We start from the raw sequence: 26,001 nt of genomic DNA on the forward strand, positions 1-26,001 counted from the left end.
CATAGTATATCCAGCTAAGTTGAGAGTGACCTACAAATCCAAGGGGTGCAATTCTCCCATCGGGAGACTTAAGTGCCGACGCCGGAGTGAAAACAGGAATATTGGGGGAAGAAACCGAGGTTGGGGGGAGAAGTTTACAAGAGGAAGTGGAGGGGAGGAGTCGGAGGGAGGAGGGGGGTCGGTGTCTACAATTCATGGGTGTCATTCACGGTACTCTTTCGGGGATTGGATGGTGTTGAATATTAGGGAGGCGTTGGGGGGTGGATTATATATGTCAATGGTGACCACAGGCGATTCCTGATTCCTTTTTCTTTTATCCTTTTTTTTCCCACCTTGGGAGGGTTTGTTTTATTTGATGCTTATATTGTCAGATGGACCGTTGTTTGGGGTGGTGGGAAGATGGGATTGTTGTTGTTAATAAAGGGATTGACATTGTATTCGTTACCGCTTACTGTTTGTTGGTGGGGTGTAAATTCTGAAGAAAATGGAGAATAAAAATATTTTAAAAAATCAGGTGGATTGAGTTGAGTTTAAGTGTCGTGAGGTTTTCCTGCAGCTTTATAAAACCCTGGTTAGACCACACTTGGAATATTGTGTCTAGTTCTGGTCGCCTCATTAAAGGAAGGATGTGGATGCTTTAGAGAGGGTGCAGAGGAGATTTACCAGGATGCTGCCTGGACTGGAGGACATGTCTTATGAAGAAAGGTTGAGGGAGCTAGGACTTTTCTCACTGGAGCGAAGAAGGAAGAGAGGTGACTTGATAGAGGTGTACAAGGTGATGAGAGGCATGGATAGAGTGGATAGCCAGAGACTTTTCCCCAGGGTGGAAATGGCTGTCACGAGGGGACATCATTTTAAGGTGATTGGAGGAAGGTAAAGGGGAGATGTCAGAGGTAGGTTCTTTACACAGAGAGTGGTGGGTGCATGGAATGCACTGCCAGCAGTGGTGGTGGAGTCAGAGTAATTTGGGACATTTAAGCGACTCTTGGACAGGCACATAGACAGCAGTAAATTGAAGGGGTGTAGGTTAGGTTTATCTTAGATTAGGATAAATGGTCGGCACAACATCGTGGGCCGAAGGGTCTGCCCTGTGCTGTACTGTTCTATGGTCTATGTTTGATAAGATTACCAGAAATTTAAACGGCTATCTTAGAGCTTCCAAACAGATAACATGTATTTATGTAAGGCCCTTAATGTATGAAAATGTACCATGGTGCTTTTCAGGAGTGCAAAGGCGTAAATTAATGATGAGTCCAAGAAGGAGCTATTAGGAATGGTGACAGAAAACATGACCAAAGAAAGAGAAAGAGAGATGAAGAGGGGTGGGGTTTCTCGAGGTTAGAGCCTAGACCACTGTAGATGCATTCACCTTTGGCGGGGCAAAGGGAGTGAAGGGGTACATAAGAGACTAGAGTTGAAGGAACATAGTTCTTTGGAAATTCAAGGGCTGAAGGAGGTTTCAAAGACCGGGAGAGATGAAGAAAATTCAACACCAGAATAATGATTTTAAATTTGAGACTTTGGTGGAACCGAAGCCAATGTAAGTCAGTGAGCGCAGAGATGAGATCCAGCTGAAGTGAGATATTTTACATGATGGCTAGAGCTTCTAGAGAACCATTGAAAATAAGTCAGCTTGCTTTTTTCTCTCTTGAATATTGAGATTACAGATGCTATTGCAACTTTCGGTATGTGGAGGCTGTACTGGCTGTATATAGATGAGCCAGCATTGCAAATAGCAATTTGTGTATGATGGCAGCCCACGTATTTATGGAGTGAATTAACTTGTTTTTCAGCTTGTAAAATGGCACTTTTAATCTTTGCCGTGGAAAATTGCAGAAATGCCTCGAATGATTTGGACTATTTTCTGAGAAGATGTGCTTTAGAATACCATTGAGGGTATTCTTGACGCTCAGCTCGGGGGTGGGTGGGGGGTTCGGGTGGGGGTGGTGGTGGGGGGGGACTGGGGGACTGGTTCATTGCCATCAGCTGATTTCCTGAAGACCGAGCTGCTTGCTTTTCAGTAATAATTGGCAGTTTTAATTGTGCTCGGGGTAACTATATGCTCAAATGTCAAGTGATTTCAAACAAAAACTGATATTCAAACATTTTCTTTCAAAGCTTATGTTGGGAGCTCCCCTTTTGTACAGAAGATTAGCGCCTTTGAAAAGTTCTTCACAAATCATATTGATTTGTACGACAAGGTAAGAATCCTGCTCCTTCATTTTTGCTTCTGCAAGTTTCAATGCTTACAGTTTGTGGGTGGTCTTTCTTAACTAGTACTTTGGCTCTCTAACGGGGCAGGGAGGGTAGAAGGAAACAATAGTATTTATAAAACTTTATTTATTGTAAACAAATTTGGCCATTACATTTTTTATAATGTGGTATTTGTATTTCATGAAAATAAGCAGTGGATTTGGGAGAATTAAGATTTTGATTTGGAGTTTTGCCATGCTGTTTATATTTTTAACATCAGAAGAACATTTCCACTTAGTGATGTTTGCCAGTTAAGTCTTTTAAATGGTTAAAAATGCTGCAACATTCAGGACAATTTAATCAGTGACATGCAGCACTGTCTTCTACTGTCTAGGAATATCTCATTAGAAGAAAATAAATTGATCTGATGCTGCTGGCTGACTGTTCTCAGTTTTAAAATAGCAATAAGAAATGTTGAAAATGCAATTCACTTGAAAATATAAAATATTTCTCTCCAAAGGATGAAATAGAAAGTAAAGGAAGTATACTGATTGACTTCAAGGAGCTTGTAAATGATGAAGAACTAACAGTCCTCATGCCAAATTTAGCCACAGAATTGAAGGATATGCCAGAAAAATTGTTGGATTGCTTGGGATTGGCAGTTCACCAGGTTAGATTATGTAACCCTTCTCCGCATAACAATTTAGTTAAATGTGCACATTGGACAACAGACATTCTCTTAATTTTACAGGAGTAAAATGTACATTTTGTGGTTTATATTCCTCCATCTCTTACTGAAAACTGAAGTAAAAATAATTATTACTCAATTTCCTGCTAATGTTAAGATATTATTGGCACTTTATTCGTCATAAGTAAAAATTTAACATTTTTATTAATATAAGAATTTAAAAAAAAATGATGGTGTTTATATTGCGTACATTCAGGTAATAACTAGAGATCTTGAAAGACAGGCAGCTCAATTGGAACAAGGGCTACCAAATGAAGATACTCCAATTGTAAATGTGCCTTTCATTCATGCAAGGTAAGTTTGAAACTTTTTAAGTTGGTTGAAAATATTTGATTGAGGGTTAAGTGATGACAAAATCTAGTATAAACAGATGATTTTCTGTATTATCTAAGAGTCTATATGTTAAGATAGTTTTTCTCAGCTATTGGCTGACACTTTTCACTTGATCAAGAACGCGGGTTCTGCGTAGAGAACAAAGATTTCTAATACTTTCCATCATTTTGGGCAACAAATTAATGTACATTGAAAAAAACTGTGGGTGAAAAAAACACCGTTGGACGATGCCAGAAATGGGAATGGTGAATGGGTGGAGAATTGGCCAGGTACCAGACAGAATGCCATGCTCTGGTGCCTCAATAGCGGTGCACGTACAGTGATCGCCATCTGCATATCATTAGTGGGCCTGACCCTGATTCTCTGGGGCCTGCAGGATGCTCCGCCTCCGCCAGGCGGAATTACCGATGGCGTGTTTCACTTGTGGTTTTAGAAATTTGGAAACAGGCGCCACGCCTGATGAGGGAGAGAGAGGAGGTAGGACATGCGACTGTAGGCTGCCGGATCTGCCACTGGCTAGGCTGGTTGAGGGGGAGGGGACTCTGCCAGGCCCGGAGAGGTGAGGGGGGGGGGGGTGACCAGAGAATGGGTTGTGAGGTTGGAGTGAACGCTCCCTCGGGACTGGGACATCCAGGCATAGACCGCCATTGCTGTGGCCTACAAGGCAGCCATCTTGCTGCACACCCCACTGTCCGCCCACCCTGGCCTCTAGTTGCGCAGAGTGACAACGGCCATATGGGTGCCACCATCCCCCACCCTCCAACCCCACACCCACCAACTCTCTTTCCCCTTCTACCCTCCAAAATCCCCACCCACCAGTGGGCCAACATGCGGCATACCCAAGGGAAAAGTTTACAGTAGCCCCTGCAGGGCGGGTGGACCGCAGAACATACTGCTGGCATGGGTACCGCAAGCCAATGGTACCCCTAGCAGCAGGCACGGGTGCCAGGGCTGGAGGACCACACAGTGCCGGGCACCGAGAGGGTCATGGGTGCGGAGGGCAGGACGCCCGGGGTCGCAATGGTGGAGGTGGGGTGGGATGGGGACATGCAGGGGCAGGGTCTGCAGTGCAGATCGGGGCCAACGTGTAGTTCGGAGTACCTGGTGGGCATGGGGGTATGCACCATGCTAACATGTCTGCCTTTCACCTCCTGCAGTCAATAGTTATCGGAATCCAACCAGGAATGGTAGCCTTCATCCTGGCTGCTGCAGCCCTGGGGGATTCACTGAGGCTGTACAAACAGGAGCTGTTTGAGGAGGTCCCTGCAGCAACAGAGCCTGCCCCAGAGGACCAGTAGGCAGCTGGTGAGGATGGAGAGCCGGCTGCCCAATAGGCCGAGGAGGAGGTGAGAAGAAGGCACTGAATCAGGCCTCGTGTGTAGTGGCAGCCCTGTCGTTTGAGGACCTGTTGGAACAGTTAAGAAGTCTTACAACATCAGGTTAAAGTCCAACAGGTTTATTTGGAATCACGAGCTTTTGGAGCATGTGGTAGTATGTATTGGGGGTCATGTGGGACTGGAAGCCCTAATGTCATTGGCTGACAGATCCCGGGTCCTGGTTGGCCGTTGACCTCATACTCCGCCCTGAAGGCGAAGTATAAGAAGCCGGTGCCTTCCCCCGCATGCCAGTTTACTATCGGGCTGCTGGGGAACAGACACGCTTAATAAAGCCTCATCGACTTCACTCTGTTTGTCTCACGGAGTCTTTGTGCGCCACAGAGCATAACTCCTTCATCAGGTGAGCCTGCTGGAACAGGCATGCTGTTGAAGACTCCTGCTGAGCAGTGGGACCGCACAGCATATCTGTCGGATCATGGCGCACCTGGCACCGCGGAGTATGGGGGAGGACACCAGCTCCCGGTGGCCGTCAAGGTGACCATCGCCCTGAACATTTACGGCATGGGATCTGTCTGCAATCCCATAGACATCGGCGCACAGGTGCATCTGCGCCGTCACGGGGGCCCGATTGGCATGAACTATCAAATTCAATGTGGGAAAAGCCCACTAGAATGCCCGGGCAGCGGGGTTCACCGCAATTGCCAAGGTGCCCAGGTCCAGGGGATGATCAACGGGATGCATGTCACCTTCCGAGCTCCGGCCCATGGCAGGCCAGTCTTGACAAACCGTAAGGGGTTCCACTCAATGAATGTGTGGCTGGTGTGTGACCATGAGATGCACATCATGCACGTCTGCATCTGATACCCAGGCAGAATGCACAATTCCTTCATCCTCGCACACTTGGCGGTTCCTGATCTCTTTGAGGCGTACCTCTGGCTGAAGGTTGGCTCCTGGGCGACAGGGGTTATCTTAGAGTCATAGAGTCATAAATGTTTACAGCATGGAAACAGGCCCTTTGGCCCAGCATGTCCATGCCACCCAGTTTCTATCACTAAGCTAGTCCCACTTGCCCGCATTTGGCCCATATCTCTCTATACCCACCCTGCCCATGTAACTGTCTAACTGTTTTGTAAAGAAAAAAATTGTACCCGCCTCTATCACTGCATCTGGCAGCTCATTCCAGATGCTCACCACCCTCCTGTGTGGAAACATTTCCCCTCTGATCTCTTTTGTATCTCTCCCCTCTCACTGTAAATCTATGCCCTCTAGTTCTAGACTCCTCTACCTTTGGGAAAAGATGTTGACTATCTACCTTATCTATGCCCCTCATTATTTTATAGACCTCTATAAGATCACCCCTAAGCCTCCTGCGCTCCAGGGAAAAAAGTCCCAGCCTATCCAGCCCCTCCTTATAACTCAGACCATCAAGTCCTGGTAGCATCCTTGTAAATCTCTTCTGCACTCTTTCTAGTTTTACAATATCCTTCCTATAATAGGATGACCAGAACTGAACACCGTATTCCATGTGTGGTCATACTAATGTCTTGAAAAACTTTAACAAGGTGTCCCAACTCCTGTATTCAATATTCTGATCAATAAAATCTAACATGCTGAATGCCTTCTTCACCATACTGTCCACCTGCGATTCCACCTTCAAGGAGCTATGAACCTGTGCCCTTAGATCTCTTTGGACTGTAACTCTCCCCAACTCCCTACCATTAACTGAGTAGGTCCTGTCCTGATTTGATCTACCAAAATGCATTACCTCACATTTATCCAAATTAAACTCCATCTTGACGCAGATCCGGAGGCCACAGACCAACACTGAGACCTGCTACAATGACGCCCATGCAGTTTCCAGGGACGTGATCGAGCGGTGCTTCGGCATCCTGAAGATGCGGCTCAAGTGCTTGGAGCGCTCCTGAGAAGCCCTCCGTATAGCGCCAGGAGAATCTCCCACATTGTGGGGCCTGCTGCATCCTCCACAACATTGTGCAGCAGAGAGGCAATATGCTGGAGGAGGAGGAGGATGAACCACAAGCCTCGTCCGACGAGGAGGACGCAGGGGAGGGCGAGGATGGGTTGGACATGGGGCTGGGACAGGCACAGGAGGTCGCACTACATGTGAGCTTAGGCCAGCGCGCATGGGATGCTCTAATCGTCTCCCGGTTCACTGACCAGGGGCCTGGTCAGGGCAAGGACATCCCATCTCCTCCCATGAACATCCTCCCTGCATGATTCCTACCTGCCTCACTCTGTGGTGCGGGCCCTGGATTGGCAGTAACAGCAGGTCTGGTCTATGGGATGGAGGGTGGTGACGACCCGCTCTGCGATGAGCTCTGGTGGTGCGCCACACCATTTGACAACATCTGACTCCTGCCCACAGTAGCACTTTCCACCGTCCACTTGAGTGATCCCTGCATGCGAGCTGGCATTCCATCACATGGTTCCACTGACCCCTTAGGGTGGGGTATCGGGTGGAGCGGGATCGGGGTGGGGCACCGGAGTGGTGAGTCCCTGCTGAACAAGGGTCCCTGGCCCAAGCCCACCCCCAACATCTGCCTCCCCCCTCTGTAGCCAGGCCAGCCCAGCCCTCACACCCTTCTGACAGAGCACCCAGGCAGGTTGAAACGTTGTGAACAGTTTTTTATTGTGGAACACTGAACATTTCTGTACAGGTTTGTGTCCTAGTCCCTACCGTTATACTGTGTGTTGCACCCGTTCCAATTTAATTTGTGTCTACCTTTCTGGCCTTAAGGGCCCTAACGCTACGCCTAGGTGAATCATCAGGCGATACATCGAGTGGAGGCAACCAGATGCGGTTCCCGCCCTGTGACCTGGGTCCTCTTTGCCGGCCATACTCTGGGGCGACCGGACCTGGATGGGACTGTCTACTGCTTGGGTGTCCCAGACGGTGTGGTGCCGTCCTGTTCTGCCTGCTGCCCATCAGATCCTCCAGGGACAGGAGGGGATGAGTCTAAGGTGCTGTAGTGTTCTGGCACCACCCTGTAGGAGTCACCGGTATGGGCCCCATCACCTCCTCCTCTCTCGGGGTGCCCAATGGCCCCTGGGCTACTCTTTGGGATAGGGGTACGAGCCCTGCCAATCCTGCAGGCCCACCCCCGTGTCGACCAGGGTCTCATTGCTCACGACCGTGGAGCGCAGGAAGTGAACCACCTCCCTCAGGGACTGTGCAACATCAATCAGTGACTGTGCCACCACCCTCTTGGTCTGTTCCACATCAGCCAGTGACTGTGTCAGCTCCATCTGGGACTATGCCATCTCCCTCTATGCCTGGCTCCAGTCAACCAGCACCCCGGCAATGCCGCCGATACCCTTAGCTATTAACTGCTGTGACTGGGCCACGCTGTGGAGCGCTGCTGCAATGTAAAGGTGACCCTGGTACATGACTGCCTGTGACAGGGCAGCCCTGCCCCATGCCTCGGCCAATGGCTACACAGAGTGGCCCAGGCCTTGGACATTCTGACCCATGGCCAATACCTTCGCCCCCAAGGCTTCCACTCCAGACACCAAACCCTGTGCGATGTTAGCCTAGGTGACATGCATGGTCGGCACCACTTCCTACCACTGCAGGCGGTTGGACTCCTTGAATTGCACCTATAGGCGCTGGATGGTTGCTGATGACCTCTCATGCAGTTCCTGGCTCTGCGACTGAATCTCCATTATCGATGGGACCGCCCTTTCCAGAAGCCCCAAACCCTTCTGGATGGCAGCTAGTCCCTGGTGTCAGGCCCCCCCATCCGACTGTCCGCCCACCCCCTCGGGGGTTCCTATCTCCACTTGAAGTACTGCAGCATGTGTCTGGTGCGCACCAGATAGTACGCCAGGAGCCTCTTCGCTAAATTGCCCAACCGAGGCGAGTGCCTCTTGAGATGGTATGGTGGAAGGTGTTGGAGATAGCTGTGTCGGAAAGTTATTGCCGTCCGCGGACTTGTGCTCCGGTGTGTCCCGGACTGCTGTTCAAAGGCTGCTGCGCTGTTGCTGTCCATGTCCACTTCTTAGCCAACTACCTGCCTTGGATTAGGATCGGGAGCAGGTGACACCAGAAGGGCCTACCTCATCGCCAGGTGCTCCTGCAAGACACAAGACATGATGCATGATTGGATCGTGGGTTGGGCTGATGGGTGGGGTGAGGAGGGTAGGGGGTGGAGAGGGGGAGGGTGGGGAGGTGAGAGGGAGGGTGGGGGGAGAGGGGAAAGTGGAGGGTGGGGATGATGGAGTGTTGGTGGTGGACTCTGGCGTGTCGGACACCGTTTTTCATTGGAATCGATCATGTTCCACGTATCGCCAGTGCTAGCCCATGAATGGTTGTTGACTTGATCGGGAGGGGCGCCGATCTTGCTGTCATAGATGTCCACTGATTCTGTCCCATTGTCAATGCTTAGTCTCTGAAACAGAGAATCCCGCCCTGTGGCTATCGTGTGAAGTGCTTTGTGTCATATGCACAAGTGTTGGAAATGTCAGTGGATTCTGGGAAATGATGGTATTCTTTGCTCTTTTTCTCCCACTCCCTGCCATACCCTGGATATTAAAGGTTTGTCATTCCTACAAGAATCCCAGCCCTGCCCGAATTTGTCATGCTATTTGGAATCGTTACACTTTAATTACTTGAGTGCAACACAGAAACTTGAATGGGATGGATAAGAGATTTGTGTTAGAGATGCTATTTATTGTAACACAGAAAAATGTATTTTTATTTTTATTCCCATTCTCAGTTTACTGATTGATTTGGCACTCGTTCAATTGTGATTTGCCATAAACTCAGATTTTATATTCATAAAACATCTGAATATAAGCTGTAATATCACAGTATGATAAAAACATCCAGGATACAGTATACCATTTTCACGATCATAAAATAAGCATTCAAATCTCATGTAAAATGTGTACATTTTTAGGGTCTATAACTATGAGCCTTTGACATCGTTGAAAAATCTACGAGCTAATTGCTATGGAAAATATGTTTCTCTACGTGGAACAGTTGTCCGTGTCAGCAACGTCAAACCTTTCTGCACCAGAATGGCCTTTAAATGTAATACATGTGGAGATAAACAGAGTCTACCTCTTCCTGATGGAAAATACACACTCCCTACAAAGGTATTATGCTATTATGTTAGAGAGAAACAAAAGTTTAGAATTATTTGAGGAAACTTAAGTTCAATTTCTTTTTAAAGTGTTTAGTGCCAGATTGTCGCAGTCGATCCTTTACACCGAATAGAAGCTCTCCGTTAACAGTTACTTTAGACTGGCAATCTATCAAGTAAGTGAACCTTTGATTAAAAATCGTTGCATTTTCTTTATATTTAAAAAAAATTATTATTCAGTTCAGCTGACCAGAAAGGCGTGACCTTTTGCATTGTGGTTCTATTTGGTGCTTTCAATAGGGGAGTTATCAGTACTTGTTTAAGGCTGTATTATACCATGTTTCTAATGTGTGCAGGGATTACAAGGAAAATTGATAGCTCAGAAGATCTGAAATAGTTGATGCTTAAATGGGATGATCCATCTCTACCTCCTCCTGAGGTCTCCAACATCATGGATACATAGAGATAGGAGCAGGAGGAGGCCTTTTGGCCCTTCGAGCCTCCTCTGCCATTTATCACGATCGTGGCTGATCATTCAACTCAATGGCCTAACCTTGTTTTCTTCCCATAACCTTTGATCCCATTCGCCCCAAGTGCAATGGATACATAGAAGATAGGAGCAATACATAGAAGATAGGATTCAATTGCCAATTTGATTCACACTACTTGATATCAAGAAAACTGAGGACTTTTGCTCCAGAATTAATTGCACCCCTTGCCTGGCTGTTCCTATACAATACAATGCTAGCATCTACATGACAATATGAAAAAGTGCCCATGTATTTCCTGTTTACAAAATCAATACAAATCCAAACCTGCCAATTACCATATCATCAATCCACTCTCGATCATCATCAGGGATGGCAGGTGTCACTGATGGTGTCATCAAGCAAACTTGTATAGTAATAACCTCACGATACTCGCTTTGGGTTCCGCTCCTGCCAGTCCGCTCTTGACCTCATTAAAACCTTGGTCTGAACATGGACAAAAGAGCTGAACTCCAGAGGTGAGATGAGATGGACTGCCCTTGACATCAAGGCATCATTTGACCAAGTATGGTACCAAGGAATCCTAGCAAAACTGGAGTCAATGGGAATTAGGGGGAAACTCAGTCCACTGTTTGGAGTCATACCTAATTCAAAAGAAGATGGTTATGGTTGTTGAAGGCCAATCATTTCAGTCCCAAGACATCGCTTTCACCTCTTCCCACGCCAAAGCCTTAATACCATTTACTAGGTACAAGAGTGTGATGGATGGATACTTTGCACTTGCCTGGATGAGTACAGCCCCAGTAACACTCAGGAAGCTCAACATAATTCAGGACAAAGCAGCCTACTTAATTGGTACTCCATCCACCATCTGAACCATTCACTCCCGCTACCAGTGGCATGGAGTAGCAGCTGTGTATACCATCTGTATGATATACATGGGCAATTTTTCATATTGTCATGATGCTAGCATTGTATTGTTCAGGAACAGCCGAGCAAGGGGTGCAATTAATTCTGGAGCACAAGTCCTGAACTGTATGATGCACCGCAGCAACTTGCCAAGGCTCCTTCAACAGCAACTTCCAAACCTGCAACCTTTACCACTTAGAAGGATAAAGGCACATGGAAATATCACCTGCAAGTTTCTCTCCAAGTCACACACCATCCTGACTTGGATAATATCACCGTTCCTTCACCATTGTTGCATCAAAAACGTGGAACTCCCTTCTTATGGGCGTAACTACACCAGACAGACTGTGATTCAAAAGGCTCACCACTACTTTCAATTGGGAATGGGACTGTAAAAGTTTGAATACTCATCTACCCACTGCAGTAGCTTCAGTGATGTAAAAATTCAGTATTTGTGCCTGTACCTAGAAAATTGCAGATTGTAGTTGAGAGGCTGTAGAACTGCTGGGTCTCAAGAATATGTTTATTTTAAGATACAAGAACGAACTTGGTTTTGCTACCCGCAAATGTTTTAATGTGAAACGGTCTTTTCACATTTGGGTGAAGTAGTATATCTGCTTGGATTTTTTTTTTCCAGATTACAGGAGCTTGCATCAGATGATAAAAGAGAGGCTGGAAGAATCCCTCGAACTATAGAATGTGAGCTTATCCAAGACTTGGTTGACAGTTGTGTTCCAGGAGATATGGTAACTGTCACAGGGATTGTCAAGGTGGTAAACAGTAGTGAAGGTATGACCATAGTTTGCACAAATTGAACACGTTTAGTTTGCTGGCCAGGATATTTGCAACAACTACCAAATGTCTCTGTGACAACTTTGTTACAATTTCAACTACCTCTGACTTCCATCACCTCGGCCTGTATTATCTTTCATATCCATAGAATAAAAATATGGAACTAGTTTAAAAGAGTTGAAACGAGTACATTGCGGAATAAGTATTGTTATCCATGCACAAATCTATAACATATCTCAAAGCTCAGGTCATGTTGGTTTTTATGACTAATTTCCACTGCCATTTTGAGCCTTCACCGGGCAGTTTCTAATGATGGGGTTTACTGATGTGTCCTGGAGTGGTTATTCTAGTATACCTAGAAGCTACCACTTCACATCAATGTGTATGTTGTGCCAAGCCAAGAAAAGATAAGTAAAATACTGCGGATGCTGGAATTTGTCAAACAGACTCAAACTGTTGGCTCTGATTTTCTCCCTACGGATGCTGCCAGACTTGGGGAGCTTTTCCAGCGTTCACTGTTCCTGTCCAAGAAAATATAATCCTAGCTAGGTGCTGCTGTGCTGCATTTATATTGGAAAATTGATTGATCGTGTTTTTAAAAATTCATTGTGTTGCTGGCTAGGCCTGCACTTATTCCCCAGTAAGTCGTCATGTGGTCAGATCCTTCCAATCTTTCCTGAAGCACTGAGATATGTTGCAACTTTTCAACCTGTTCTACTCCATGCGATGCATGTATCCGGTATTATTTAATTTTCGCATGATATAAAAAGAAAATAAATCTGCGCTACATGTGATAACTATGAATGTAAGCACCATCTCTGAACCAAAAGAAGTGATGGGGACTGATGTCCTACCGACTGAGCCTTAATCATGGCATATTCCAGGAGAATTACTTATCTGTTAATATCCTTGAGTTGGTAACAAAGTAACGTTCTGAGTGCATTTGAAATTTACGGTTAAATCACACCCATGTGTGCATTTGGACTACTGCCAAATTTTCAGGGCTGTTATTTTTTAAAATGGCCATCTGAAAGGAGCATAGGCCTCTCTTTCCGATATTGAAATGCTTGTCATGCACTCATTTTGTGACCCTTTTGTGAAGTTTGTTGTGTATAATCTGACCTTGCACTGTAACTAACTTTCTTTTTAACATGCACCACAATGTGGAGCTGGAAAATTTCCATGTTGCTGCCTAAATTGGAGTGCAGCAAAGTGGTAAACTATCACCAGAGGCACAACATGTGCTGGCAGTTTGTCATGGTTACAAAACTGGCTACTGGGACCCAATTACTGTCGACCCTTGGGGTCTTCTGACTCAGGTGCCCACGAGAAGCTTTCAGTTCTGTGCCTGAAAACGAGCCGTAACATATTCTTAACCTGACCGTTTCCTCTGATTAATGCCATGGATGGTTCACTGGTTCTCTGCATGTTAGCTGTATTGTGTTTATATACTATATCTATTCATTATTCTGCTCTACTTGACATTTTAGGGAAGACTAAAAACAAAGATGACAAGTGCATGTTTTTTTTGTACATTGAGGCCAACTCCATCAGTAACAGTAAAGGACGAAGGAATATGAGTTCTGAAGAGGGGTCTGGTGATACAACCTCCATGGAGTTTACACTTAAAGAGCTTTATGCAATTCAAGAGATTCAGGCTGAAGAAAATCTTCTCAAGTTATTTGTCAAGTATGTTAAACCCTATTAATTTAAAATTGATGTTTGATATAATTTTGAAAGGCAACTACAGATCTTGATTTGTTTTGCAGCTCATTGTGTCCTGCTATATATGGCCATGAGGTGAGTGTCGATGTAAAGTAAGAAAGTTATCATTCATTTGTAAATAACTGATAACACAAATCTTTTGGTGCTTGTTTAATTTTGTCTTGTAAAATAAAAGCTGTCGGTAATGGGTTGCTTTCTTCGTAGCTTGTCAAAGCAGGATTGGCACTGGCACTCTTTGGAGGATGCCAAAAATACGTGGATGATCAAAATCGCATTCCCATCCGAGGTGATCCTCACGTGCTCATAGTTGGTGATCCTGGACTTGGAAAGAGTCAAATGTTGCAGGCAAGTAATATTTATCACATGTAACAAAAAGAACCTCCTTTTATAGGCAGAATATAAGGATTTTAAAACTTGAACAAATCATTTTTTTGTTTGAAAAAAATGTCTTTGATGTTCTTTCGTCTTAGTTGTAGATTGTTACTCGGAACAGTTGTTAGGGGTGTCAACTCGCCTCTCTATCTTGCTCAAGTAACTAGTGTTTTGTGAAATAGAAACTGAAAAATGCTCAGCAGGTCTGGCAGCATCTGAGGAGAGAGAAACAGAGTTAACATTTTGAGTCCGTATGACTCTTCTTCAGAGTGTTGGCAAACTTAGAGCATGGGAGACATCTAATTGAGTATCCAAATGCATAGACTTGGCATCCGTACAGTGGAGAGTGGTGGGGATCCTGTGGAGAAAATTTCTTCCATTGCTCTGCAAAGCCCAATACCTGACTGTTAGTCTGCCCTCCTGAATTCCACATTGTGGGAGCTAGGCAGTATCACATTATGGGGATCTTGGTGCTTTCTACAAGTGAGCTTAGTTCAGTTCCACAGGATAATGTTACACTTTCCAATTGCGTCAGATTTAGCCAAACCTGCTCCTGATGTAGGATGTAGTGGGCAAACTTGGGACTGTTAGAAAAAAGAACATGTTCTATCCTGGAAGTGCTTTCTTCGCCCCCATTATGACTGCATTCTTAACCTCGCCTATGAAACAAAACTTGATTATTATGCCTTTTGATGCTTTATATGAATTGCATCCACCACTATAAAAGAAACATATTACTTATGAATGTGCTGAATGTGTAATGCTAACATCTGAGTAATTTCAAGGTCTTTGCTTTTGGGCAGCATGGTGGCACAGTGGTTAGTACTGCTGCCTCGACTTCCGGGTGCGGCAATGACCAGTTAGGTCGCACGTTTCGGCAGCTCCCGGTGGAACGGACTTTTGGGCTCTTGATAGGAGCCCCAACGGCAATTTTAACGGCAAAAAACACTGTGCTGTAATCCAGAAGGGAATCCCCCCTGGACACGGTTGGAAAAAAGAGAGGAAAGTGGCCGGATTGCGGTGGATCCTCTAGAGCAGCGGCCAGGAAGGCAAGCACAAAGCAAGATGGCGTCGGAAGGAGGCAGTTTAATATGGGGCCCTGACCAACAAGAGTTCCTGCGGCGTTGCGTGGAAGAACTCAAAAAGGAGATGAAGAAGGAGCTGTTGGCCCCGATATTACAAGCGATTGAGGGGCTAAAGGAGGAGCAAAAGACCCAGGAACAGGAGCTTCGGGTCGTGAAGGCAAAGGCTGCTGAGAATGAGGACGACATACAGGGCCTGGTGGTGAAAACGGAGATGCATGAGGCACAACACAAAAGGTGTGTGGAAAGGCTGGAGGTGCTGGAGAATAATGCGAGGAGGAAGAATTTAAGGATTCTTGGTCTTCCCGAAGGTGTAGAAGGGACGGACGTCGGGGCATATGTGAGCACGATGCTGCACTCGTTAATGGGATCGGAGGCCCCGACGGGTCCGCTGGAGGTGGAGGGAGCCTATCGAGTTATGGCGCGAAGACCGAGGGCTGGAGAAATTCCTCGAGCCATAGTGGTGAGATTTCTCCGATATAAGGACAGAGAGATGGTCCTCAGATGGGCAAAGAAAACTCGGAGCAGTAGGTGGGAGAACGCGGTGATCCGCGTATATCAAGATTGGAGTGCGGAGGTGGCGAGAAGGAGGGCAAGCTTTAATCGGGCCAAGGCGGTGCTGCACAAACGGAAGATTAAATTTGGAATGCTGCAACCGGCAAGACTGTGGGTCACACATCAAGGGAAACACCACTAATTCGAAACGGCAGATGAGGCGTGGACATTTATTGTCGAGGCGAAACTGGAATGAGCGGGCCATAAAAAGAACGTTTGGGACAAAGTGGGGGGGTGAATATGTAGGATGAAGGGGGGAAAAGAGGGAAGAGATGACTTCCCAAGTTGTTAATCCTGCGACCCTGTAACTTTTCTCTCTTCCCCATGTCGTGGAGGAGGGGGGGGGAGGGAGGATGAGGAGCTGAGGGCGCCGGCCATTGGGGGCGGGGCCAAAAGGGAAGCGCGGGCTTTGTTCCCGCGCTATGGTAATCACGGCGGGAACAGGGAAGCAGGAAGGAGGGGGCCTCGCACAGTGTGAGCCGAGGTCGGCCAGAGTTTGCTGACTTCTGGGAGCAACATGGGGGGTGCAATTACGCTAGTTTGGGATCTAGCGGGAGGTGGGGGGGGGTTAACTGGGTTGCTGCTGCTGGGGAGAAGGGGGAGCTGGTATGGGGGGGGCGGGGGGTGGTCATGGTGGGGGGGCGCCGCTTGGGGGAGATATGGCTACGTGGGAACCGGGTGAGGAGCTGGATTGAAAAAGGAGATGGCTAGTCGTCAAGGGGGGGGGGGGGGGGGGGGGTGTAAAGAGCCCCCCAACCCGGTTGATCACGTGGAATGTGAGAGGGCTGAATGGGCCGATTAAGAGGGCACGGGTACTCGCACACCTAAAGAAACTTAAGGCAGATGTGGTTATGCTTCAGGAGACGCATCTGAAGCTGATAGACCAGGTCAGACTACGCAAAGGATGGGTGGGGCAGGAGTTTCATTCTAGGCTAGACGCAAAAAACAGGGTGGTGGCCATACTAGTGGGGAAGCGGGTAATGTTTGAGGCAAAGACTATAGTGGCGGATAGTGGGGGCAGATACGTGATGGTGAGTGGCAAATTGCAAGGGGAGGCGGTGGTATTGGTGAACGTGTATGCCCCGAACTGGGATGATGCCAACTTTATGAGGCGTATGTTAGGACGAATCCCGGACCTAGAAGTGGGGAAGTTGGTAATGGGTGGAGATTTTAACATGGTGCTGGACCCAGGGCTGGACAGATCGAGGTCCAGGACCGGAAGGAGGCCGGCTGCAGCTAGGGTGCTTAAGGACTTTATGGAGCAGATGGGAGGAGCAGACCCCTGGAGATTTAGTAGACCGAGGAGTAAGGAGTTTTCGTTTTTCTCCTATGTCCACAAAGTTTATTCACAAATAGATTTTTTTGTTTTGGGAAGGGCACTGATCCCAAAGGTGACGGGGACGGAGTACACGGCTATAGCCATTTCGGATCATGCTCCACATTGGGTGGACCTGGAGATAGGGGAAGAAAAACAACAGCGTCCACCCTGGAGAATGGACATGGGATTATTGGCAGATGAGGGGGTGTGTTTAAGGGTGAGGGGGTGTATTGAAAGGTACTTGGAACGCAATGATAATGGGGAGGTACAGGTGGGAGTGGTCTGGGAGGCGCTGAAGGCAGTGGTTAGAGGGGAGCTGATATCTATTAGGGCACATAAAGGAAAGCAGGAGGGTAGGGAAAGGGAGCGGTTGTTGAAAGAACTTCTGAGGGTGGACAGACAATATGCGGAGGCACCGGAGGAGGGACTGTACAGGGAAAGGCAAAGGCTACATGTAGAATTTGACTTGTTGACTACGGGTAATGCAGAGGCACAATGGAGGAAGGCACAGGGTGTACAGTACGAATACGGGGAGAAGGCAGGTTGCTGGCCCACCAACTGAGGAAAAGGGGAGCAGCGAGGGAGATAGGGGGGGTGAGAGATGAGGAGGGAGAGATGGAGCGGGGAGCGGAGAGAGTGAATGGAGTGTTCAAGGCATTTTACGAAAGATTATATGAAGCTCAGCCCCCGGATGGGAAGGAGAGAATGATGTGCTTTCTGGATCAGCTGGAATTTCCTAAGGTGGAGGAGCAGGAGAGGGTGCGACTGGGAGCACAGATTAGAAGTGGTGAAAGGGATTGGGAGCATGCAGGCGGGGAAGGCCCCGGGACCAGACGGATTCCCAGTTGAATTCTATAGGAAATATATGGACTTGCTGGCCCCGCTACTGATGAGAACCTTTAATGAGGCGAGGGAAAGGGGGCAGCTGCCCCCGACTATGTCAGAGGCAACGATATTGCTCCTCCTAAAGAAGGAAAAAGACCCGCTGCAATGCGGGTCCTACAGGCCCATTTCCCTCCTGAATGTGGACGCTAAGATTCTGGCCAAGGTAATGGCAATGAGGATAGAGGATTGTGTCCCGGGGGTGGTTCATGAGGGCCAAACTGGGTTTGTGAAGGGGAGACAGCTGAATACAAATATACGGAGGCTGCTAGGGGTAATGATGATGCCCCCACCAGAGGGAGAAGCGGAGATAGTGGTGGCGATGGATGCCGAGAAAGCATTTGATAGAGTGGAGTGGGATTATTTGTGGGAGGTGCTGAGGAGATTTGGTTTTGGGGATGGGTATATCAGGTGGGTACAGTTGCTGTATAGGGCCCCGATGGCGAGCGTGGTCACAAATGGACGGGGGTCTGACTATTTTCGGCTCCATAGAGGGACGAGGCAGGGATGTCCTCTGTCCCCGTTATTGTTTGCACTGGCGATTGAACCCCTGGCCATAGCATTGAGGGGTTCCAGGAAGTGGTGGGGAGTACTCAGGGGGGGAGAAGAACACCGGGTATCTCTGTATGCGGATGATTTGTTGCTATATGTGGCGGACCCGGCGGAGGGGATGCCAGAGATAATGCGAATACTTGGGGAGTTTGGGGATTTTTCAGGGTATAAACTGAACATGGGGAAAAGTGAGTTGTTTGTGGTGCATCCAGGGGAGCAGAGCAGAGAGATAGAGGATTTACCGTTGAGGAAGGTAACAAGGGACTTCCGGTACCTGGGGATCCAGATAGCCAAGAATTGGGTACATTACACAGGCTTAATTTAACGCGGTTGGTGGAACAGATGGAGGAGGACTTTAAGAGATGGGACATGGTGTCCCTGTCATTGGCAGGTAGGGTGCAGGCGGTTAAAATGGTGGTCCTCCCGAGATTCCTTTTTGTGTTTCAGTGCCTCCCTGTGGTGATAACGAAGGCTTTTTTCAAAAGAATCGTGAAGAGTATTATGAGTTTTGTGTGGGCTGGGAAGACCCCGAGAGTGAGGAGGGGATTCTTGCAGCGTAGTAGGGACAGGGGGGGGCTGGCACTACCGAGCCTAAGTGAGTACTACTGGGCCGCCAATGTTTCAATGGTGTGTAAGTGGATGGGAGTAGGGAAGGGAGCGGCGTGGAAGAGATTGGAGAGGGCGTCCTGCAGGGGGACTAGCCTACAAGCAATGGTGATGGCACCGTTGCCGTTCTCACCAAAGAAATACACCACAAGCCCGGTGGTGGTGCCTACATTGAAAATTTGGGGGCAGTGGAGACGGCATGGGGAAGGACGGGAGCTTCGGTGCGGTCCCTGATAAGAAACAATCATAGGTTCGTTCCGGGGAGAATGGATGGGGGATTTGGAGCATGGCAAAGAGCTGGGGTAGTACAACTGAGAGATCTGTTTGTAGATGGGACGTTTGCGAGTCTGGGAGCGCTGACGGAAAAATATGGGTTGCCCCAAGGGAATGCATTTCGGTACATGCAATTGAGGGCTTTTGTGAGGCAACAGGTGAGGGAATTCCCGCAGCTCCCGACGCAGGAGGTGCAGGATAGAGTGATCTCAGAGACATGGGTGGGGGATGGTAAAGTGTCGGACATATACAGGGAAATGAGGGACGAGGGGGAGATCATGGTAGATGAGCTGAAAGGGAAATGGGAAGAAGAACTGGGGGAGGAGATTGAGGAGGGGCTGTGGGCTGATGCCCTACGTAGGGTAAACTCATCGTCCTCGTGTGCCAGGCTAAGCCTGATACAATTTAAGGTGTTACACATGGCGCATATGACTGGAGCACGGCTTAGTAAATTTTTTGGGGTAGAGGATAGGTGTGCGAGATGCTCGAGAGGCCCAGCGAATCACACCCACATGTTCTGGTCATGCCCGGCAGTACAGGGGTTCTGGGTGGGGGTGGCAAAGGTGCTTTCGAAGGTGGTGGGGGTCTGGGTCGAACCAAGCTGGGGGTTGGCTATATTTGGGCTTGCAGAAGAGCCGGGAGTGCAGGATGCAAGAGAGGCTGACGTGTTGGCCTTTGCGTCCCTAGTAGCCCGGCGCAGGATATTGTTAATGTGGAAGGAAGCCAAACCCCCGGGTGTGGAGACCTGGATAAACGACATGGCAGGGTTCATAAAGTTAGAACGGATTAAGTTTGTGTTAAGGGGTTCGGCTCAGGGGTTCACCAGGCGGTGGCAACCGTTCGTCGATTACCTCACAGAAAGATAGAGGGAATGGAAAAGAAGTAGACAACAGCAGCAGCCCGGTGGGGGGGGAGGAATCGAACGGACTCTCAGAGATGTTATTGTCTATGTATAATATGTATAGGTATTTGCTATAGGTAATTGTATATTGGATTGTTGGATTGTATTTTTGGAGAGTATTTATTTTGGACAAGGCAGTTGCCATTCAGTTTTGTTTTTGTTTATATATTATTTATTTATTTGTTTAAAACTGGCCACTGTTATTTATATTGCTTTATTGTTGTGTAAAAGAAACACTACGTACTGTTATGTTTGGCCAAAAATCTTGAATAAAATATATTTTTTAAAAAAGTAGTGCTGCCTCACAGCACCAAGGACCGGCGTTCAATTCTGTCCTTGGGTGACTGTGTGGAGTTTACACGTTCTCCCCATGTCTGTGTGGGTTTGCTCCCACAGTCCAAAATGTGCGATTGAGGTAGGGTTACAGGAATAGGGCAGGGGAATGGGCCTAGGTAGGGGTGCTCTTTCAGAGGGTCGGTGCAGACTCGATGGGCTGAATGGCCTCCTTCTGCACTGTAGGAATTCTGTGGATGAGAAATGCTTAATTCTGCTGGGTAAAAGGGAATTATATTTTCAAGAAAGAGCATCAATGAACAAAGTTGTGATTTATATACCAATCTTGTGGATTAACTCATTAAATAAGGGGATTATTCGCAACAGTGAAATATAAATCTGTATTTCACTTAACTTCTAATACTCATTTGTGATTCCTTCCATTTTAGGCAGACATTTCCTGTGGGATAAAATTTTCCTGAAAACTATAGATAGTGATTTTGTTTGAATTAATGTGTAGTCCATTTAATTGAGAATGTGACTTAAAGGAGAGAGAAGGTACTGTAAAATATTAAAAGTATAACCAGCGCTCAGAATTTAATACCGTATTTGATTTTCAAAAGACATTGGTTGCATGTTTGATCTTTTGCTTCTACTTATTGTTGCCTTCAAAAACATGGTGCTAATTATGCAGTTTGGAGATAAGTGTAGTTAGCTATATTTTATGCTGAAGTGTCCACTTACAATTTTATTTTTAGGCAGTGTGTAATATTGCCCCACGGGGAGTATATGTCTGTGGTAATACCACCACCAGTTCTGGACTTACTGTAACTTTATCAAGGGACAGTGGATCGGGAGATTTTGCACTGGAAGCAGGAGCTCTTGTACTGGGCGATCAAGGTAATTCATTGATTTATTATATGGTGATGACATGCATAGCTAATTAACACTGTCATCAACTACAAAGTACATGTGTCTTGAGAGTATTGCTGACTGTTCAATTGAATATCAATTCAAAGTGCCATGGAGCTGCTGACTAGGATTCAGGCACTCTTTACCATGGTTGGTTTGTCACAAAGGGATAGTTAGGTGGTAATTACATTTTCATAAAATAACAACTCTGGTATGCTCATATATTTACATTTGCAAATGGAACATTTGGTACAGGGATTTGATTTGAACCCACGGCATTGGATAATTTCAAACTATTATAGGGTATGAGTCAGGCTTGCTTTTGTTTATTGCAGATCATCGCATTAAACCCCTCAAGTCAGTATTGTATGTTCTGAAACCTATTCCCAACAAGCTGTGTACATTTGTCATTGCATTAATTCTTATTCTTTGACTATTTGTTCCTTTTTTAATGTATACATTGCCCCCCCGCCCATCCCCAAAGTAGTTGGTGTCAGGTCCATTGGTTTTCTTGTTGTAATAATGCCTTGACTTGGATATACAAAGTACAATTTTTCAAGTTTGTGGATATTACGAAACTTGGCAATGCAGTAAATAATGAGCAGGATAGAAGCAGACTTCAGGGGGACATGGACAAACTGGTGAAATGGACAGGCACAGGTCAGATACAATTTAATGCGGGTAAGTACGAACTGATGCACTTTAGGAAGGACAACCTGGAGAGGCAGATTAATGCAAATAGTACTATTTTGAAAGGGTACAAGAACAGAGTCTTGGTAGTCCATACTCACAAATTCTTGAAGGTGGCAGTGCAAGTTGATGAAGTGAGCCGAGAGGGTATGGGGAACTGTGTATTGAATGCAGAAAAAAGAAAGTCCTGCAAATTACTAGTTCTGTTGGGTCTGTTTTTCTTAGAAAGGAAAGAATTGGCAAAGGAACCAGCGGGGAAACAAGGAAAATTCTTTCACAAAGGCTAATTCTGTCCTCAAGATCATCCCTGATCTTGCCCCTCCATCAGTGGCTTTGGCTTCAGCTGCTAAGGTCCCAAGCTCTGGAATTCCCTCCTTAAACCTCTCTGCACCTCTTCCCCTCTTTCCAACTTTAAGGTGCTCCCTAAAACCTACCTCCTCGTTCAAGCTTTTGGTCATCTGCCTTCATATTTTCTTGTGGGACTTAGTGTCAAATTCTGCTTTGTGATGCTCCTGTAAGGTGCCTGGGGATGTTAAGCTGCTATATGACCACCAGTTGTTGTTGAATCCTGGAGTGCACTGCCTGAAAGAGTGACGGAATCTAATTGCATAGGAGATTTCAAAAGGCAATTGGGCAGCATGGTAGCACAGTGGTTAGCACCGTTGCTTCACAGCACCAGGATCCCAGGTATGATTCCCGGCTTAGGTCACTGTCTGTGCGGAATCTACACTTTCTCCCTGTGTCTGCGTGGATTTTCTCCAGGTGCTCCGGTTTCCTCCCACAAGTCCCGAAAGACATTCTGAATTTGGACATTCTGAATTCTCCCTCTGGGCACCCGAACAGGCGCCGGAATGTGGCGACTAGAGTCCTTTCACGATAACTTCATTGCAGTGTTAATGTGACAATAAAGATTATTATTATGATACATGCACATGAAGATGACTGATTTGCAGGGTTATGGGGAAAAAGCTGGAAAAATGAAAATTTAAAATTGAAAAGACCTTTCAAAGGAGACAGTACAGGCACAGTGGCTGAATGGCCTCTTTCATTGCTGTGAGATTCTACGTCAGCTCACCATTTATGTATAGGAGTGAAGATTTGGCCCCTTTTAACCTGAAGGATTAGGTGCTCTTTGTTTGGAATATAACTAGGCCTCTTGGCTGGAGCATTAGTTTCTGTGTTTAATTGTCACTCAAATTGTAACTTCAGCTTGTGCTCTTTTTCCAGCTTATCCGAAAGCAATGGCATCAGTGTTACTTTGGCATTATTGCTTATTCAGAAAGCGCTAGAATTACTGATTTACTTTGGTAGAATTGATATTTCTGTATTATAATCATGGAAGTTTGCTCTCTTTCCCCCCCCCCCCCCCCCCCCGGACCTATTACAGGCATTTGTTGTATTGATGAATTTGATAAAATGGGAAACCAGCACCAAGCCTTGCTGGAAGCCATGGAGCAACAGAGTATTAGTCTAGCCAAAGCTGGAATTGTTTGCAGTTTGCCAGCCAGAACTTCAATTCTTGCAGCTGCTAATCCAGTTGGAGGCCACTACAGTAAAGCTAAAACAGTCTCTGAGAACTTAAAGTAAGTTGTGCTTGTATAATTAACACTCATTATTTTTCTGTTTTAGCAGTTCAGGTAATACGACAAGACAGAAACTCACGGTTTGATGGTTGTGCTCCCAAAAGTCCGCATTAGTTAATAGCTTGTCTATTTCTCTCTTTGATTTGTCTCACAGTCAATTTCCTGTATCAGCTGCACCGTCAAATGGACATGACCGCTTTAACATAGAATTTAAAGGAAGAGAGAATGTTAAATAGCATGGAAATAATCGAAAGTCAGTATTTAAAATTTTTCAATGCAAGTTATTTTTTAGGTGTTAGAGGCTGGAAGTCAATTTAAAAAAATTAAGAAATCCAATAGACTATTAATTCAACATAAATTCTCAAATTTCTCTGAAGCCATTCATCATAGTTTTTAATTGGCTTGCAAAGCACATCCATCGATAATTATATTTCTTCTAGTAAGGATGAATATTAAATAATGTATTGCTGACCCGTATGAATTGGAGGCTATACAATTTCTACAGGATGAAATGAATACAGAAATACCTTAGGAACATACAGTAATATTCACGTGTCAGGTAGGTTTCATTATTTATGTTTATTGTTTCAGAATGGGAAGTGCCCTACTTTCAAGATTTGATTTGGTGTTTATTCTGCTTGATACTCCAAATGAAGATCATGACAACCTTCTCTCAGAACATGTCATGGCTTTGCATGCTGGGAAGAAAGCAACCTTGAGCAGTGCCACCGTTTTGCGTCAAAGCACACAAGACACTAATGTGTCAGTACTTGAAATTGCTTCAGACAAACCATTATCAGAAAGATTAAAGGTATGTGCAGTAATGGTGAAATAGTGAAACCAGATATAGTTTGTATGACTGTATAATTAGTGTATTTCCCAATATGTTTATAATCGTGAATAAGACCGCATCTAGCCAGTAATAAAAACACAAAATGCTCAAAAGACTCGGCAGGTCTGGCAGCAACTGTGGAAAGAGAAACAGCGTTAAAATTTCAAGTCTGCAAGACTCTTTGGAACTGAAGAGGGGCAGAAATGCAATGATTTATATACTTGGAGAGGAGGGTGGGGAAGGTGGAGCAGCGTAGAAGTCAGGGATACGTGAGAGCTGAAGAGAGATTGGCAAAGATGTCATGGACTTAAGACTACATACTGCTACCCAAAAGCAGAATACTGCTGCTGTATTTGCCTCTGGAGCAGCCATACAAACATAGAATCATAGACTTTCCAGTGCAGACGGAGGCCATTCGGCCCATTGAGTCTGCACCGGCCCTTGGAAAGAGCACCCTACTTAAGCCCGTGCCCTATCACTGTAAACCAGGAACCCCACCTAATATGGTAGATATCACCTCTAGAAGCCCTGAGGATTAATTCTGGGACGTTGAGACCAATGCAACTCAAGTGTTTCTCATACTAGCACATATTGAACCTCCTGAAGGCCGCAGGGAAAACGTCCTCCAACCTCTGATGGCACACCTCCTGGTTGATGGCAAACACCACCAACTGTAACTTGGTAACTGACCCAAGTGAAGTCCCAGGTTTCAACCTTTCACACAACATGTGGACAACCCTCAACCACATGAGGTCGAGACACGGAAGATGTGGACACAAACTCTGCAACTGGTACATGAGGAACAGCTCAAATTGTGACTCTGCCCATCCAAGTCAGATCATCGCCCATTTGCTGAACATCTGCCTGACAGATCCATTCTTGATGGCATCACAACCACCACTCACTGCATCAGCTGAAGCCATTGAATATGTTGCTAATCACAACATCAAACTATAACTGCTTCCCCAGCAAACAGATAATAAACCCCGACACTGAAATATTTTTGCATGTTCCCATAAACAAGAATCAAATTAATTCATAAAATTGGAAAAGCTTCAGGACACCTGGCGAGCTTTGGGATGTTCTGAAGACTCATTTCCATCAAGGATGGTCACCTCAGCACTTCGCTTTACCGCAAGCCCATGGATAACCTGACGATGCTCCACTTCTCCAGCTTCCGCCCTAAACACATTAAACAAGCCATCCCCTATGGACAAGCCCTCCGTATACACAGGATCTGTTCAGACGAGGAGGAGCGCAACAGACATCTACAGATGCTGAAAAATGCCCTTGTACGAACGGGATATGGTACTCAACTCATCGATCGACAGTTCCAACACGCCACAGCCAAAAAAAGACAGCACCGACCTCCTCAGAAGACAAACACAGAACACAACCAACAGAGTACCCTTCGTCGTCCAGTACTTCCCCGGAGCAGAAAAACAACGACATCTTCTTTGCAGCCTTCAACACGTCATCGATGAAGACGAACATCTTGCCAAGGTCATCCCCGCACCCCCACTACTTGCCTTCAAGCAAC

The 26,001-nt window shown here is 46.3% G+C and overlaps 1 protein-coding gene across 1 annotated transcript in view; it reads left to right on the forward strand.

Moving 5' to 3' along the window:
- The window catches only part of mcm8 (minichromosome maintenance 8 homologous recombination repair factor), a 44,967-nt gene that overhangs the window by 7,377 nt on the left and 11,589 nt on the right, over nt 1–26,001 (forward strand). Inside the window, exons 3-14 of the mRNA XM_072506013.1 lie at nt 2,119–2,201; nt 2,714–2,863; nt 3,138–3,235; nt 9,531–9,729; nt 9,807–9,892; nt 11,751–11,902; nt 13,396–13,594; nt 13,675–13,705; nt 13,835–13,979; nt 21,207–21,344; nt 23,434–23,629; nt 24,221–24,440. Coding sequence (XP_072362114.1) covers nt 2,119–2,201; nt 2,714–2,863; nt 3,138–3,235; nt 9,531–9,729; nt 9,807–9,892; nt 11,751–11,902; nt 13,396–13,594; nt 13,675–13,705; nt 13,835–13,979; nt 21,207–21,344; nt 23,434–23,629; nt 24,221–24,440 — 1,697 coding nt within the window. The remainder of the gene's footprint in view (nt 1–2,118; nt 2,202–2,713; nt 2,864–3,137; nt 3,236–9,530; nt 9,730–9,806; nt 9,893–11,750; nt 11,903–13,395; nt 13,595–13,674; nt 13,706–13,834; nt 13,980–21,206; nt 21,345–23,433; nt 23,630–24,220; nt 24,441–26,001) is intronic.

This window comes from Scyliorhinus torazame, chromosome 1 (genome assembly GCF_047496885.1).
Source record: "Scyliorhinus torazame isolate Kashiwa2021f chromosome 1, sScyTor2.1, whole genome shotgun sequence".
NCBI lineage: Eukaryota > Metazoa > Chordata > Chondrichthyes > Carcharhiniformes > Scyliorhinidae > Scyliorhinus > Scyliorhinus torazame.